This window comes from Heterodontus francisci, chromosome 8 (assembly GCF_036365525.1).
Source record: "Heterodontus francisci isolate sHetFra1 chromosome 8, sHetFra1.hap1, whole genome shotgun sequence".
In the NCBI taxonomy this organism is placed as follows: domain Eukaryota; kingdom Metazoa; phylum Chordata; class Chondrichthyes; order Heterodontiformes; family Heterodontidae; genus Heterodontus; species Heterodontus francisci.
The window spans coordinates 89,042,729-89,061,303 of record NC_090378.1 but is presented as its reverse complement, the minus strand read 5'-3'; the positions used below and the strand labels follow the sequence as shown (position 1 = coordinate 89,061,303).

The following is an 18,575-nucleotide window of genomic DNA, read 5'->3' as shown; positions in this document are numbered from 1 at the left end:
CACTTCCCGGGTGATTGTACATTCCTTGAGTTCCTCGCTCCCTTCCATTTCCTGACTTACAGGTTATTCTGGGATGTTACTTGTACCCTCTACAGCAAAGACCAATGCAAAATACCTGCTCAATTCATTTGCCATCTCCTTATTATCCATTATTAATTCCTCAGACTCACTTTCTATAGGACCAACACTCACTTTGTTAATTCTTTTCTTTTTTAAATACTTTTTGCACTGATGTCCTGGGCTCCCCCATCATTGAGGATGGGGATGTTTGTGCAGCCTCCTCCTCCAGTTAGTTGTTTAATTGTCCACCACCATTCACGACTGAATGTGGCAGGACTGCAGAGCTTAGATCTGATCCATAGGTTGCAGGATCGCCTAGCCCTGCCTATCACATGCTGCTTCTGCTGTATGGCACGCAAGTAGTCCTGCCTTGTACCTTCACCAGGTTGACACCTCATTTTTAGGTATGCCCGGTGCTGCTCCTGGCATGCCCTCCTGCACTCTTCATTGAACCAGGGTTGATCCCCAGGCTTGATGGTGAAGTGGGGATATGCTGGGCTATGAGGTCACAGCTTGTGGTTGAATACAATCCTGCTGCTGATGACCCACAGTGCCTCATGGATCCCCAGTTATGAGTTGCTAAATCTGTTCGAAATCTATCCCATTTAGCACAGTGGGAATCAACATGATGTTGGGTATCCTCAATGTGAATGTGGGACTTTGTCTCCAACAGGATTGTGCGGTGGCCACTCCTACCAATACCGTCATGGACAGATATATCTGTGACAGTTAGATTGGTGAGGACGAGGTCAAGTAGGTTTTTCCCTCTTCTTGGTCCCCTCACCACCTGTCGCTGACCCAGTCTATCAGCTACGTCCTTTAGGACTTGTCCAGCTCGGTCACTAGTGGTGCTGCCGAGCCACTCTTGGTGATGGACATTCAATTCCCCCACCCTTGCTATCCTTAGTGCTTCTTCCAATTGGTGGTCAACATGGAGAAGCACTGATTCATCAGCCGAGGGGCAGGGGGGGTAGTTGGTAATCAGCAGGAGATTTCCTTGCCCATGTTTGACCTCATGCCATGAGAATTCATGGGGTCCGAAGTCAATGTTGACGACTCCCAGGGCAACTCCCTTCCAACTGTATACCACTGCGCCCTAACCTCTGGTGGGTCTGTCCTGTCGGTGGGACTTACCCATGGATGGTGATGGTGGTGTCATGGACATTGTAAGGTATGATTCCGTGAGTATGACCATGTCAGGCTGCTGTTTGACTTGTCTGTGAGACAGCTCTTCCAATTTTGCCCCCAGATGTTAGTAAGGAGGACTGTGTAGGGTTGACAGGGCTGCGTTTGCCCTGTAGTTTCCAGTGTCTAGGTTGATGCCAGGTGGTCCATCCGGTTTCATTTCTTTTCTTACACTGCTAAACATAGCAGTTTAATATAACTGAGTGGCTTGCTAGGCAACTTCAGAGGGCATGTACAACCACATTGCTGTGGGTCTGGAGTCACATATAGGCCAGACTAGGTAAGGACGGCGGATTTCCTTCCCTAAAAGGACATGAGTGAACCAGATGGATTTTTACAACAATCAACAATGGTCACCATTAGACAAGCTTTTAATTCCAGATTTATTATTTGAATTCAAATTTCACAATCTGCCGTGGTGGGATATGAACTCATGTCCTTAGACCATTAGCCTAGGCATCTGGATTACTAGGCCAGTGACATTACCATTACGCCATTGCCTCCCCAAGATCTCCTCACAGTCCTTAAAGAAATAAATCTCTGTCTCATCAGGCCCCGTCCTCACCGATAATCCCAAAAACTTCCTTCAAAGTCTGCAACATCCATCCCACAATCTTTTACAATTTATATCCATGACTTAAGATGAGGGGAGCGATGGCATGGCAGCTAAATTTGCAGATGACACAACGATAGGTAGGAAAGTGTGTTGTGAAGGTGACATAAGGAGGTTTCCGACCAATACAGATAGGTTGAGTGAGTGGGCAAAAATCTGACAGATGGAGTACAACATGGGGAAAACGTGAAGTTGTTCACTTTGGCAGGAAGAATAAAAAATTACCTAAATGGAGAACGACTGCAGAATTCTGAGGTGCAGAGGGATCTAGGTGTTCTAGTACGAGTCACAGAAAGTTAGCATGCAGGTACAGTAAGTAATAAAGGCGGCTAATGGAATGCTATCCTTTATTACGAGAGGAATTGAAAACAAAAGTAAGGATAAAAGCGAAATATTGCAGATGCTGGAAATCTGAAATAAAAACAAGAAATGCTGGAACCACTCAGCAGGTCTGGCAGCATCTGTGGAAAGAGAAGCAGAGTTAACGTTTCAGGTCAGTGAAGGTCAGGTCAGGTCCGCAAGCAGGACCCTGAGCTTCCGGTTGCTTGCCATTTCAACACTCCCCCCTGCTCACATCTCTGTCCTGGGATTGCTGCAGTGTTCCAGTGAACATCAACGCAAGCTTGAGGAACAGCATCTCATTTACCGATTAGGCACACTACAACCTGCCGGACTGAACATTGAGTTCAATAATTTCAGAGCATGACAGCCCCCCATTTTACTTTCATTTTTAGTTATTTTTTATTCCTTTTTTTTTAACATTCTTTTTTACATTTTTTACAATCTTTTTTTTGCATTTATTTCATTTCATCTTAGTTTGTTCAGTTTGCTTACCCACTGTTTTTTTTCAGGTTTGCACTTGCTGCTGTTCAATGTATTTACACCTAATCTGTACTAATGCTTTGTCTTTCAACAAACCATTAACATATTGTTTGCCTTTGCTCCGTGACCTTTTGGTCAGCTATGTGGCCTGGTCCAATCTAGACCTCCTTTGTTATCTCTTGCCCCACCCCCACCTCACTTGCTTATAACCTGTGACTTTTCTAATATTTGTCAGTTCCGATGAAGGGTCACTGACCCGAAACGTTAACTCTGCTTCTCTTTCCACAAAAGTAAGGATGTTATGCTTCAGTTATGCAGGGCATTGGTGAGGCCACATCTTGAATACTGTGTGCAGTTTTGGTCTCCTAATTTAAGGAAGGGTGTAAATGCGTTGGAGGCGGTTCAGAGGAGGTTTACTAGATTGATACCTGGAATGAGCGGGTTGTCTTATGAGGAAAGGTTGGGCAGACTGGGCTTGTTTTCACTGGAGTTTAGAAGAGTGAGGGGAGACTTGCTTGAAGTTTATAAGATCCTGAATGGTCTTGAAGAGGTGGCTATGGAAAGGATGTTTCCTCTTGTGGACGGGTTCAGAACTAGGGGGCACTGTTTTAAAATTAGGGGTCGCCCTTTTAGGACAGAGATGAGGAGAATTTTTTTTCTCTCAGAGGGTTGTGTGACTTTGGAACTCTGCCTCAGAAGGTGGTGAATATTTTTAAGGCGGAGGTAGATAGATTCTTGTTTGGCAACAAAATCAAAGTTTATCGGGGGTAGATGCGAGTGTGGAATTCAAGACACAAACAGATCAGCCATGATCTTATTGAATGGCACAGCAGGCTAGAGGGGCTGAATGGCCTACTACTTCTCCTAATTCGTATGTTCATAGATAAGGCTCACAGGCCCAAATACAAATACAGTTTTACAGAATAGTGCAAGTTTGAATAAGTGGAGGTCTTATACCATTGAATAGTCCACCTGATAACTGAACATGTCAAAACATGTCGCAGTTTTCGTCAGTCATCGGACAGGTCACCATGCCAAAAGCCTCAAAAAAAATTGCATCTTAATAACTGTAAAAACTGAAAGGTTCATTTTGATCTATAGCTGACAAATTTCCAGCAAGGCATAAAGAGCAACTGATGACAATCACAAGAAGTCAGGAGGCTGGACCATTCTGCTTTCACAGCTGCAAATGATTGAAGACAAGATACGAGTAGGAAGAAGTAAAAATAAAAACTAGATGGAACTGTAAGCATGAGATGGCAACAGGGGATTAAAAAACACCTAATGTATTATAAAGCTATAGGGACCAATAGAAATATTGCTCATTTGTCTGATTTATGTTTCAGCCAACAGAAGAATAGAAATCCTTTAAATACTTACAGGTTTATATCGCAGTGAATCCCTATAGGAGCCAAATAGTGCTGCTTGTGCCTTAAGAAAAGCCCTGGCTACGCCATCACCAGTAGCTGTTGACTGCTTCTTCAATTTGTATTTCAAGGACGTGACCTGTACAAAGAAAGGAAATGTTAAATCAACACTACTTTATGGAAAAAATCTAAAATTTACATTAAGCAAAAACTGTATCAGAGTGCAAGCTCTCATCCCTTTCTGAGCACCTGCTATTTCCGTTACTACATAAAGCAACAGTGTTGACAAGAGCATACAAAAGATAAACATTTTGAAAGTTTTCACAAGACGGAGTTAAATAGATTATTTCACTGTATTTTACATGAGTTAAACAACTTCTGAGACATTTGCTGGAATTGTACAACATGTGCCACCATGTCTAGGCAGTAGCAAACATTAACATATCCAGACCATGCAAGGGTTACTTAGCTGCTCTTTTCATCAAATGTTATTTCTTATTGATAGAGGCAATGCCCTGCATACATTTCTTACTCTAAGAATAACTCCAAAGATAGAATCTTTTCTTCAAAAGTCTTGAAATTATTCAGACCTCAGTAAAGCAGAAATCAAATGGAGTACAGTTAATTGCAAGAAACACCTGCTGCTTAACAAAATAAGACCAAATTTTCATGAAGAAAATATAATTAAGAATTAAATTACATGTTAAAAAATTATGAAGTGCATGGTACATGAGAGCAAAACACCAACAGTCTCAAATTCAAGGGAAGAGTAATGAGAAAATATATCCATTGTTGTTAAATATTGAACACAATTTCCTCTTCTGCTTCAAATAATGATTGCTGTCTAATTACTCATTATGCTTCTTTTAATAAAGATAACCAGCACAGTACAAGGCATCAGAGAAAACCAAGCTCTACAGGTGATAAACCTTTACAGCAGTGACATTTTTCAGTGTAAAGTCACAGTTGCTGTGAACTGATCAAAGAAATGGACCCCATAGGGTCCAATTATAGCCATATTTTTATGGAAAATCATTGAGTTATGATGTTCATAATCTATGCAGAAAGGACTTTACAATATAGGTCTTTTCCCAATAGCTGTGATCTTTTCAATTTACATCAAGGCTTGATAGCTACAGATGAAAGTCTAGAAATCCAATTCATTTAGTGCTCTGACTGCATATACCAAGGCTCATTAAGTTTTTCAATTAACTTCAGAACAGGTTGCGAAGTACATAATCTATATTGCTGTGGTGAGAAAGGTTAAAGAACATACAAATCCACTGAATTCTCCATGCTCTTTTAATTGAGACTACACTATGGCTTCATTCTGCAAATCCTCAAGCAATGAAATATCAATATTTCTCAGTCTGATAAATTTTAATGGGTGCACCAAAACAATACCTGTGAACGGGGCAGATTCCACAAGTCCGGGATAAAAAATTTTTTTTTAAGAAAACAAAAAGGACAAGTCTGGTAAGGAATCCTGGAAGAAACTTCCCCAGATTCATAAACAGAGGAGTATAATGATTTGATTGGAAATTCACTGACTAGAAAACTTGTAAAGTGCCTTCCAAGACAAACTGCAGAAGTTTGGAGTTTTCAGAACACACTGTTAATTTGGCCCAAGAACTTCCCAATAGCAATATAATGCTCCTTTAGACAGAACTGCCACAAATAAAAATGATCATATTATCAGTGACAATGTGGCAGCAATAATTTTGCTTCAAATTACATTTCAAATCCTCAGTAATATTAAAGCTAGTTTATCCACATCCACTTACTTCATTTTAAAACAATCAGTTACAATCTGTCTGATTGAAATAGGCAAAGGACAGAAAACAAGGGCAACTTGCCCGAACGATAGAGTGCTTAAACTTCACATTTGCACATTATACCATGATATTCAACCAGCCGTTACTTGAGATAAAGTGCCCAGTAGATTTGCATTTTTTGGTCTAAGTCTCTTTTGACTATTACAGGAAGGTAGGCAAGACAGCAGATGCCTATGGTCCTCTATAACCATCACAAATAGATACACAATAACAACCAAGGATGACCCACTCTTTGATCTTCCTCTTTATTGAAAACAACAGCATAATTTTCAAATCAGAAATCCTAAACAAAAAAGTTAACAAGTTCTTGTCATTTCAACCAAGTTTGGCAGTAGAGTCAGGGACAAGCTATACGTCTTTTGGATCTGGGACTACGGAAATCGTTTTGATTTGATTGCTGATTTTTCTGGTGCTTTGGGTAAAATTTGTTTTTGGAAACCATTCAAGACAGAGATATCAAATGACCATATTTGTCATTGTATCCATAGTCAGATTCATTATAGCAAAAACATTTTCCGATAAATGTTCCTTTGTCACTATGAAGTACCAAGAACCAAAACCCTGAAGAGACTTTTTGCTCAAATAAAATTATTCCTCTGAATTTTCAGGAAGATTTCCTTAAGTGATATTTTCTTTCTGAACTTATGAAAAAAAAATCTTTTCCTCATGAAGGAAACTCCAGGAGTTGCTTCTTGGAGGTCCACCCTCAACTTATTGGACAAACCTGTTGGCAGACTTATTGCTGCTATCCAAGTTGATCTGTGCACAAAGTCAACAATCTGACTTCTGAGTGGTAGTATTTGTGTTTGTCTCTGTCCTCTTCTGCATCAGAGACATGTTGAAGCAGTACAGTCTGGGTAATTTAATTGTGTATAAATATGACACAATTAGTTGGGTTTATTGGCACACTCACCTACATGGCACTTTGAGAATATTTTCTTGTGACCCAGCTTGCCAGTATCTTTTGTTTCTTTTTCCAGAGAAGCTGTTACCTTGCCCTGCACCACACATTTTGCTTTATATTTAGTTCATAGATGAAAATCACGATTGAGTCTACGACACACTGAGTTAACAACAGAACTTACTATTATCCACCTGGCACAGAGGAAATGATTGCAACCTATCCTAGATTATTTCACAATATTTTAGACAACATGGGGAGTTGCGAAGGGGAGAGAACGCAGTTGGAATCCTGGTGCACCAGAATTTCACCAAATGAAAATGAAGTCAACACCGTGCACACTATTAATTTCAATGGGTATAAAAAGGGGAAGATAATTGTGTTGTTACCACATTCTTGTTGCTTTGCTGAAATTGCTGACAAGCGAAGTCTTGATATGCATCACCACCTTATTCAGCCATCACTACACAGGAAACTGCCAAGCCAGAAGCGTTTTGCTTAATGGAAAGTACCAAAACATGCAGTCCACCTGTGTCAGGAATAAGTGGGATTGCACTTCAAATGCCCCAACAATCCATTAAGTAATCAGAATGAATAGTCTTGAATTATACTGGAAGCAAACTATTTATCTTCCAGTTGCCATGACCACAGCCTGCTCCCTTCAGAGATGCTGCAGCAGTGACTGCTAAAAGCTAGTAACCAAGGGAATGTGCATTGTGCAGTGGTACAAGCATGGGAGCTGCAAAAACTTGGAACTATTAGGGAATTTCCAACAATGCATTTTTCCAGGGCTTCATTGTGCATGCTACATAGTATAAGAAGTTTAAGAGCAAGACAAGTCCTATTAACTGAGGTATTTAATCCAATGAAAATTGAACAGAACAAAATATGATTTGGACACAGTAGTATTTCAGCAAGAATGCAAACTGACAAGTTGACAGAGGCTAACTGAAAAATTATTTTTCCATCTGGAAATCCACAGTATTTTCCAAAGTGGTATCGCTATGAAGAAAATAACATTTCTAATAGTCAATAACTCTTAAATATTATGTGTGAATATCTGACAAGAGACCATTATTAAGATGACAGTATACACCACAGCAGAACGTCTACATGAAAACAGTTCAGTAATTCAGGACAACTGTGACCTGCTGACCTTTATGACAACTGATACCAATATAAAAACTGACCTAATAATAAACTCCATATGGACTAAAATCCTCGTGACATGAACTCACATGTAACTAAACATATCTTGTAACAGCTTTACTCAAATCAACAGGAGTCCAACTCATAATATTTTAACAATTATCTTTTCTGCCTGTGGGGGCTAAGGGGGGATAAAGAGGACAAAAAGGGGGAAAAAATGGAATCAAAATATTGGACGCAAATTATCTTGGTTGATCATAAATTTAAATGATAATTACAGGAAAAACAACATGGTGGATACTCGGAAATGGATATTTGTCACATTTTGTACAAGTTTGGTCACGTATTGCTTGTGGTTTGCTTAAATTAAAACATGGAATACTAAGCACCCTGAAGCATTAGTAACCAGGAAAAGCAATACAAGATCAAAGTAGAGATGCAGGCAACACCTCATTTATCAGACTTCATTGGCTAAAAGGAAGCCTTTTTTTTAAACTATCTCTTTCAATTTAGTGCAGTATCCTTTTGTGGCAAGTTCAAACTGTCATTTTCTTCCCAAACAGAAATCTAAGCAACAGAGAGAGTCAACAGTTTTAAAACAAATAACGTGCTTCCATTGAAAATGTCTGTCAGTAGGTAAGAAAATTAGAATGCACAGGAAAACTAATAATTCAGGGAAACAAATGTTTCAGAATACTGAAGATCAAAGGATCAATTTTGTGACCCCAACTGTAAAAGTATTTCTTATTATATTGACCGGTGCCATCTGAACATTAATTAAAGGAAAAAGAGCTGGCAGGTGGCAGGGAAACAGGAGCTGATAATTGGCCCCCTTCTTCTTGCTGCCTTCACAGCTCAACTCGTTCTTCAGCAAGAAGTGCCACTAGGCAGACAGAAATGCATACTTTGTAATTTAATGATTAAGTATAAGATGAAGAGACTTACATTTTAAAAAGCTACAGCTAATGAATGCAAATATCTTTCTGATCATGAGCTTCATTTACGACTGGCTGCACAATTCAGAACCTCTCTTCAGCCACAGTCAAAATCTTGAAAATAATTCTGCTTTTTAAAAGTCAATTTGCAGCTCCTGATTTTCATTAAAAAAAAATGAGCATACTTGTTACTGCTCACCTCCACCCCTCACATCTTCCAATTTGTGATTACAAAAGGAAAGACTTCATCATGACAAACAGCTAATGAATTTGAAAAAGAGCATAGTTCCATTTTGACTTACCACTTCACTAGGTAGGTTGTGAAGGTCATCAAATGGCGTTTCCAGTGTGTTTGTATCTACGTTTAATATAATCACATCTTCTAAAGCTTTATTCTTCACCTTCTGTTGGAAGGAAAAGAAGAAATGCTCAGCACTGTTGTAAATAGAATTGCATTATATAAATAAAAGGCATGTGGTTTTGGAGTTGTCAAAAGAAAAACTATACTTCCACAGTTGCCATGTCATCAGCCAGCAGTGTTCTCCCAGAGAAGAGCATTTCCAGCAACTGAGTATTTGTGTGGAGGTTGTCTGAATGTATTCAGGTGCTTCATGGCATTAATACTCCTGCTATGGGTTGCTGTGCACAGCCAAAAGGGTGAAGTCACTTCCACGTAGTGGGTGACGATGAATTTGATCCTTTTTTTTTTAAATAAGTGTTGGGCCATTGAATCATAGATCCAAAACATTATTCTGCACTGAAGCAGGCAACATTTCGGCTGAAGGCAGGTTTACAAATTTGATACTTAGCTCCAGTTTAGAAGTTCTAAAAGTGGTCACCCATCACTATTAATGAAACTTGAGTGGCAACTCAAACAAAGTATTGAATATTTAAATACAGTTCATGCTTAGGTATCTTCAATTGAAGCATTCTTTAAACATAAGGAACAAGAAAAAAGTACAGAGGACATTAGACGGTTTACCAGTGGCAATGGGGAGATGGTATCTAAAAATAAGGAAGTAGCAGAATTACTTATTCATTGTTTAGTGGACATTTTGCCAATGAAATTGCAGGGACGCAGCAATAGAAAACTTGTCCGAGTTAAAAGCAGAGTATAAAATAGCGCAGATTGGAGACCTGTATCAGAAAGAACGGAACAATAGAAAGGTTTAGGAAGATGCAGCTAAAATGAAAAGGCTCCAGGCTCCAACAATTTTCATCCACAGTGCCTGCGAGTTGGCTGAAATTGCAAATCCATTTACTGAGCAACAGTACTGCTGTTATGGGTTGGTATGCAAAGCCAAAAGGGTTAAGTCATGTTGCTTTCCACATTGATATGGACATTTTTTTTTATTAGGTAAGGACATCATTTGATATGGATCAATGGTGGGTAAATGGAGTTGAGGTACAGATCACCCATGATATAATTAAATGGTGGAATACATTCAAGTGTTTGAACGGACTACTCCTATTCCTATGATACCTTTGGAGATTCACTGCAATCAAGTAACAACTCAATGGCTTGTAATTCTATGAGGAGCCTACAGATCTGATGGGTGAAGGTGAGGCAGCTGATTTTATGCACCTGGATTTCAGGAAGGCATCTGACACTGTCCTACATAACACACTGATTAGCCAAGTAACAAAATATTGGGCTGAGATAGTCATAGCTGAAAGGTTGAAAGCAAAGAACAGAGTTGCATTTGGAGATGTCAGAATGGAAATGGGCAGCTGTGAAGGCCTACAGGGGTCAGAACTGGGACCACTGTCGTGCATAATTTTTATAAATTATTTGGAGGATAGAACAGTGCTTTCAGATAATAGCAAATTAGATATAGTGGCCAATGATTCGAACCAATGTGTGATATTTCAAAAGAATTTAGACCTGTTGGAACAATTGATGGCAGATAAGAGTTCAAAAGGGATATGGGAAAAATCAAGAGCTCAAATAGCAGAAAGATGATCTGGGTGGTTTGGTGACTTGCTCATTGAAAGCATCAGTTCAGTGTTCTTGGGGAGATTGGGTGGAAGAAAGCAAATAAAATGGGTTATATAGCTAAGGATGCTGAACTTGGCATTTCAGTAAGACTGCAGCTAGAGTACCATTCTGGGTCTCTATACTATAGGGAAGTTGCAGAATTATGAGATGAAGTCCAGAGGAGATTGAAGATGCTCATTCCTAATTATATGTCTTAAATACTAACTTAACCTGGTGATTATGATACAGGATAAGCAACTCAAAGGTTATGAGCGCAAATGCCACCATAACAAGTTGAGAAATAGGCTGGCATCAGAAAACCAGGAAATTGAAGTAAGTTCTTGCATTGAAAGGGTAACAGGATTGTGGAACAGAAAACCATGGTAGGTTTTTCATACAAAAAGGATTGGATGAATTTCTGTTATAGCTGGATAAATCACATAAGTTTTCAATGGAGGCATGTGCAAGGGTTAGGGTTATGACTAAAACACGTGTACAATAAATTAATGTTCCGCAAATGTTCGACTGTATACTGTCGGTGAGAACAAACAATAAATGATCATGGTATTAATCACATGTAGCTTATCAAGAAAAAGTGATCAGATAAAGAACAAGAGAAACAGAGAAAAACAATGGCCGGGATCTTGTTCTCCACCCGGCGTTGGTCTCCGAGGCTGGGTGTGGGGACTATCAGAGCAGCAGCGGCCTGCCATGGAACCTGACGTCAAGAATGCTGGGCCCAATCTTCCCGCCAGTGGGGAAGCTCAGTGTTCGCACATCCGCTGCTCCACAGCAGGACCTGGATTTCAATATTCAAATCAGCTATTTAAATGGAAGCCGGAGCGATCTAACCAGCAGTTCCGCATCTTCCGAGCAAAGTGTGGCACTCTCATGCCTTCACTTTCCCATCCAGGGAAAGCTGGTGCCACTAAGGTGGGGAAGGTGGAACTCTGCATTTGTAGTGAAGTTGGGTGGGGGGGGAAGTGAAAGGGGTCAACTCTGCACAGTTCAGTTAGGATGGAAAAGGGGTAATCTGGGCTTTTCTGGTGTATTTGGGGGGTGGGATAGTGGGTCAAACTTGATTTTTTTGTTGCAGTTGTGAGGGGAGGTGGGGTCAACTTTGATCTGTCAACACAGGCCTAACAGCCCTTTAAAAATGACGCCAGTGCCTGCACAGAGAAAGGCGACACACTGACCGCATTGCCGAGGCCGCCCCTGCCACGTGATTTGGGGGGGGGGCGGGGGGGGGGCACCCAACGTATTATAATGAGCCGCTGGGATGAAGATCGCAGAGGCCTGGAAGCAGGTGGCCCGTGCATGCACAAGAATCCTAGACCAGCTATGAGGATGGTGAACAGATATTAGAATGATGAAACATCCCAGGAAAGCACAACAGGGTGACCATGGCTATCTATCTAGCCCTCTAAAGTCCATTCTTTCCACAGAGCGCAGGTCCAACATCTCTGACGAGGGAAGAGGAAAGAGAGGACTACCTATGCCTTAGCATAGTTCTGATAATAATCAAACTGCAAGGAAAGCTCCTTATCTATTAGGCAGCTGTGAGTAAGTGGATCTGGATCATTAAGTATCAGTGGTTTTGAAACAATGGTCTTTAAACAATCTTGAACATCCACCTGTTTTTCCTATGTTCTTTATATTTGCTACATCAAAAAAACCAAATACCTTTGACTGCTTGTCTGAATCATTTCAATAAAAAAACCTCATTTTTCAGCCACATGAGCTATGAAAGATTATGAAATTATCTTTTTTTTAATTCCCAATAAGATTATACGGACTCTGAGCTCAGCATCATTCGTGGAGAGAAGTGTGACTTTCATTTGCTTCACTTCTGTCAATATTCAAGAAGTTATCTACACTAACCTTTGCCTTGAAAATTTTTGAAGCCTGTGTATGTATGTCAAATTGTGCAGGAAAAGTTAAAACTACAATATATCTTAACTAAATGACTGAAATCTTTCATAAGTAATTATATCATATCTTTCAGGAATTATCTGAATAAAATTAGCTTTGAAAACATTCAGAACATTGCAGCATTCACTTTGGTCCAGATACAGCATCTAAACATAGCCTGTATGTGTGAAGACAACAGTAAAATCTACATTCTGGAGTTCCCTCGACATTTGTGCCTGGATCCTAGATACCCACACAATCTCAGCACAAACAAACTTTGTGGCTTAAAAGATTGTAGAGTTTTGAGTTTAACTGCAATGCACCCAAGTGTCCTTGGTCCTCTATGTCTGTCAATTAAAACTTCTGTCTGAATGAATCCCAGCCCACAACACTGGTCACCCCATTGACTCTCAGAAGCCACTATCTTCCAATTGCATTTGTTCCAGGAGGGGATCTCTTACCATTGTCACAAGGTTTTCAGGCGCAGAAGGAAACGAGTCATTCTATGGGTCATTTAATTGGAATTTGTTTGAGCATTTGAAAAAATTATCCTTAATGAGACCTGCTCTATATGATGTTTCTTTTAATCCAGTTTTAAGTACAGATCACATTAACAATTGAAAAGTTTCCCCAGTTGCAGGTTCTTAAACATGCTGTGCCTAATGTATATGAATGATGGTTCAATGAGTTGAACTTAGATTTTAAGGCTGGAAGAAGAAATATACTAGTGCGGGTTCAGTGTTTCATTTGGCCTTGGTTGTTTACACTGGTTCTATGTCAATTCATGCCTATTTTGAATTCGGGCATACTTTATTGACATCAGCAGAAAGGGTGCAAGTTCGGGAATAACTTGGGTTATGCCCATGCAGCGAACTCCAGGCCTAGAAATCTTTGCCCTGCATATAGCACAGATTATGCTGAGATAATGCATGGCCCTTTCAGGACCTTACCATGGCAAGAGCTAGACCAGCTTGCTTTTAACCTTCAGTGAGTTCATGTGAATATTTAACGTCAAGACTGCAGTATAAGGAGGAAAGAATTAAAATCTATCCAAATATTACAGCTTGGAGAACATAAAGAGTCATCTTTCAGCATGCAGGTGAGAAAGGGGAACAAAAAAAAGTTGGAGAGTTTACATTTTCAAGATGTTTGCAGCAATCATTGCGCTCTCAACTGTTCTCAGCAAAAAGCAGCACATTGTTTTTTGTACTCAACATGGTGTGGATTATTAGCGGTTGGGAATTGGAACTCCTCACATTTCAGGCATTCAGTGCCAGCAGCAAACATTCCCAGGTCAAGTATAGCACAGCCAGGTGCAGACTAAGTCTCCCTTTATTCTGATGTAATAGTATGCCTCAGCCCCAGAACAACATAACCTGCTACACCAGCGTGACAATTTTTTTCCTATTTCCTACATCATCCATCTTGGTTCATACTCACTAGGAAATTAAATGAAACTGCCCAAACATATTTCATGTGCGTCCGTAAAGCGAACAAACAGAGCAGGCGAGACTTGATTTGGACCTATTCTAAGAAGTGAAAGGTCAGTGCCTAAAACACCATTCCACCCGCTTCCCCAAAGCAGCATTTTTAACTATATTTATATGGAGAACATGATTTCAGGAGTGAAAAAATATACAGCAACAAGAAAATGGTTTAATTCCCATTATATTTTGTATAATGGCTTTACCTTTTTAACATTCTAAAACCAGTCATGAAGGTTATTCTGCAACCTAAGAATTAAACATTATTTCTGGCATTCATTTTTCTGAACTTCATGTGAACAATTAGAGATTGATTGATATTATTGTCTTCATAGCTAAACTATGATGGGCAGAGATCAACTCATCACCTTGCGCAATTCTACCCACAGAAATCTTAAGATGAAGCTCAAATGACTCCAGGAAACACTCTGAAGGCATGTCTCCCTTCCCGCCACCACCCCCCGCCCCAAACAGGCAATGAAAATTAAAGTCAGAACATTCAACAAAATGGTTAAATACTGAATAGCATGCCCTGTTTCATGCGGAGTTGTTTTCCCCAATTAAAATAGTTCCTCAATTTTCCTAAATGTTTTGAGAATGCTCCCATGATTCGTACCTAGGATCTTTTCCATCCATTAATTGTATGTATTAAGCATGTTTTCACTTCTGTAACGTAAGACTGTAACAGTATTGATGGCACGGTGACTTTGACATTTAGTCAACATGTGTTTTCTGCCCTTTAAGCCATGTAATAAGATCTCTATACAACGAGTTAACATGTACACAGGTTGCTAAAAATAGGAAAAACATTCAACTTACATCCATTAAACTCAAGTGAACTCCAACCAGATAGGGCATCGGGGCGCTAGGATAAAAAGCAAAATAAACTTTATATGTTAAAAGGAAGTATTTATGATCAGGACAGAATGACTGAGAAATCAATGCCAGCACAGTTTGTGAAGCAATGGTCTGTACCATGGAATGTACCATAATATTCACACCGAAAACCTTTTGCATCGTGAATTCCTCAGTTCTACCAAGCGATCATGGTAAACAAGTGGAAGATGCTACTGTGCAGGAAATGAAATATAACTACTAAGCAGGAGGGAAAAGGGATTTCACTTTAGTACTACTTTTGCACTACCTTCCAGCTAGATCAAGTGAAGCAACTGCATGTTGTGCAAAAAAGGGTGGAAAGCATTAAAAAAATTAACATAGGATAAAGTGTAAATTTCAAAATAAAAGAATTTTTAAATAGGATATTCTATCAATGCATTAAGAATTCTGTTATCTCAGAATTGCCTCATATACAAAACATTAATTAGCCAGAGATTTAAACATACAACACAGTGCAAGCCAAAATTGTATACATGCACGCAAACACACACACACACTTGCATTTAATGGAAAAATATGGTAAATTATGAAATAATGCTCCCTTGGCACGCAAATTACAATTGAGATAAGCAACTGTTAACAAGGCCTGCTTTTACTGAGAGGATTTTATTTGTTAAATGCGATTTCCTGTAGCAATTACTGTCCTTATTATGCAGAGCAGGCAAATTAAGTGACAAATAATTACTCCCATCTCACGAAACCAGGCTTGTGGAAGTACTGTCTCTCTTTACTGTAAACAGTAACTCTGCTGTGATAAACTGAACTGAAAAATTGCATCAGAGCAAGGACTACCAAGTGATCAATTTCATATGGAATTCAGAGACTCAGTTCCCATCACAATATCGCATATACTGGACTGACAACTCCCTCATTGGTTTTTATGTACAGCATGATAGAATTGTTTCAGAAGCCACCTGTCTAGCATTAAAGATTAGCACTGACAGTTGCCCATGTTTGAGTAAAGGATGGATATTTCAAGCACACATATCAGGTGGCTAACGTATTTATATATCATTCATTACAAAATGAGGGGAAATGCTTAAGATTGCTTTTATAGTTCAATATGATAGAGGTAAAAAAGGGGCAAAAGTCAGCCCACATTTTCAGGCAGCATTCTGTTCTTTCCAGTAACAGTTCTTTAGTGCAGTAAATATGATCCACAGAAACCAACTTGGATTTTTATGAATGGTTCAATTGTTTCTCCCCTCCACCATACCTCCACTACTTACAGCACACCCAAAATGTAGTCTCCAGCCAATAACATTTTAATCTCAATTTCTGAATAATCATGACTAGCTTAATTTGTGTAAACAGCAACATAAACCATGCCAGAAATGCAATCCCCAGAACACTTCACCATTCCCTAGTGAATTTGGGAAACTGGCATATACTATATGTATTCTACAGTTTAAACTCAATAACCCCATTATGTATTTATTTATGCAATTTAGTACTTTTAAATTCTGATCTTGATGTTTACAATCCTTTTGTGAAACATCTACTGCAACAACAAGCTTATTGTAAAATGGGTAGAATTACAATACAATTATTAATTTTATTGTGCTTGTGAGTAAAAAATCTGCATCCTGTTTTGCAAAAGGATAGTAAATTTTAAAATATAATTTTTAAGTTACGTGAAACTTAGCAGTCTGGTCTTAAATCTCTTGTACATGGCAGACAAAAATCAGTTTAGTTCAATTAACTCAAAATAAATCTCCCTCAGTAAGGGAGATCAGTCCCCCTAAGCATATTTGATAGTATTCAATTATAATCTGATGCATGTGCTGTATTACACAAAAGGCAGGAACACTTGCCAATTCAAATCATTTTGATCTACAGCTAATACAACCCTGATCAGAAAGTGCATTTTATATTCCACAGTAAAAAAAAAAGACAATAAATTCACACTATTTACACGAGGCATTTTAATTTTGAACTGGAAATTCAGTACAAAATTAAATTAGCAGCTGCTAAATTTAAAATGAAATATTTTTAAATTGGCAGATTTCTCAGCAGCAGATTAAATGTTACACGTTTGATAATTGTTACTACAGTTTCACATTTTGTTGTATTTTTTTTTTAATCAAAGAATAAGGATACACCAAGCATTCCTTCATAGCTTTCCTGCTCAACAATTTCAACACAACAAAACTAACTTGATCAACAAAGACAGTTCTCAAGGTCCAATATTGAAAATATGTTGAACAAGGAGTTCAAAACTAATTTGTCAAATATAAAATAAATGGCATTCCATAATTTTACTCCTGAACCATTAAATTTTTGTACTTGCAACAGAAAACAATTCATCAAAATTGAGCAATGCCCCAAAGGAGACAACCTCGGAAAAATGCGAGCATCAGATACCCTGGCCTCTATGGTTGCACCTCCCCCATTCACACTGACTGTCACAGACTATCTTACCCTAGATAAACTTCAACCAAGGCAGGAATTTGTCTTAGTCATTAATGATTATTTTACCAAGTTCAATCTGGCTAGACCTATGAAAGACCAGACAACTACTACGACTGCTAAGGATCTGCAGCAATAGCTGTATCGAGTGCTACGGTTACCCACTCCAGCTACAATCACACTAAAGGGCTCATTTCGAACTGGACGTGCATGGCACTGCTAAAAGCTATATCACTCCTTCTCCTACTGGAAATGGCTAGTGCAACCGCATTTTGCTCAATATATTGGCGACCTTGGCAGATTAACAATGCAATGCTGGAATAGAGGATCTCCTTCATTGCAGCACTGGTGTAACTGCGACAATTTGGAGTTTGGGCATCAACATTACCATGGGCTTGTCCCTAGATTCAGAGCCAGCCTTGACAGAGAGCTGGGTGCAGTGGCACCACGAGCTGATACTACACACTCACTGAACAGAAAGGGACCAGACTGAAGGCCAAGAATGGCAGTTCACTCAGACAGCTGGAACGACACCTATGATGTCAGGAGATCACCTATGTATCTTCAACAGGGGTAGCACTGGGAAGCCATAACCAATGCAGCAGCAAGGCAGTCAAGCCCAGATATATTGTACCAACATTCATGTCGCAGGCGAAGTAGGTGTCAGCAGAAGAGCAAGTCGTATATCAAAGGCTACAGCAATCATTTACAATTCCACCCCACAAATCAACACCAGCAGCAGAAGCAGAGAGTACACTAGAGAAGACTGCTCTACCACCCCTCTCCAAGCGGCCATCACAGGTTTCTCAGACTGAAACTGGAAAGGTATTATTCATGAGATACAGCGAGGGAGGACAAAGTCCATAAGTCATTGGAACTGGTGTGCAATGAGCTAGGGCTGTTACAAGAGAGACAGCTCAAAGTGAAGGTATTTTATCCAAATTCACACAAGCTGAAAGCCACCTCGAACAGGTAGTTCAAAGTCTCTGCGCAGCATCAATTTGGGTGTCTGCAACAGCTGCCAGATGA

General features: G+C 39.4%; 1 protein-coding gene across 3 annotated transcripts in view; it reads right to left on the bottom strand.

Annotated features, from left to right (window-relative positions):
- The window catches only part of dennd1b (DENN/MADD domain containing 1B), a 303,360-nt gene that overhangs the window by 74,148 nt on the left and 210,637 nt on the right, over nucleotides 1-18,575 (bottom strand). For all 3 annotated transcript variants that reach the window (XM_068037699.1, XM_068037701.1, XM_068037700.1), the window contains 3 exons: nucleotides 15,060-15,105; nucleotides 9,170-9,271; nucleotides 4,061-4,186 (listed from right to left, as the gene is read on the bottom strand). In XM_068037699.1, the coding sequence (XP_067893800.1) occupies nucleotides 4,061-4,186; nucleotides 9,170-9,271; nucleotides 15,060-15,105 (274 nt within the window). The remainder of the gene's footprint in view (nucleotides 1-4,060; nucleotides 4,187-9,169; nucleotides 9,272-15,059; nucleotides 15,106-18,575) is intronic.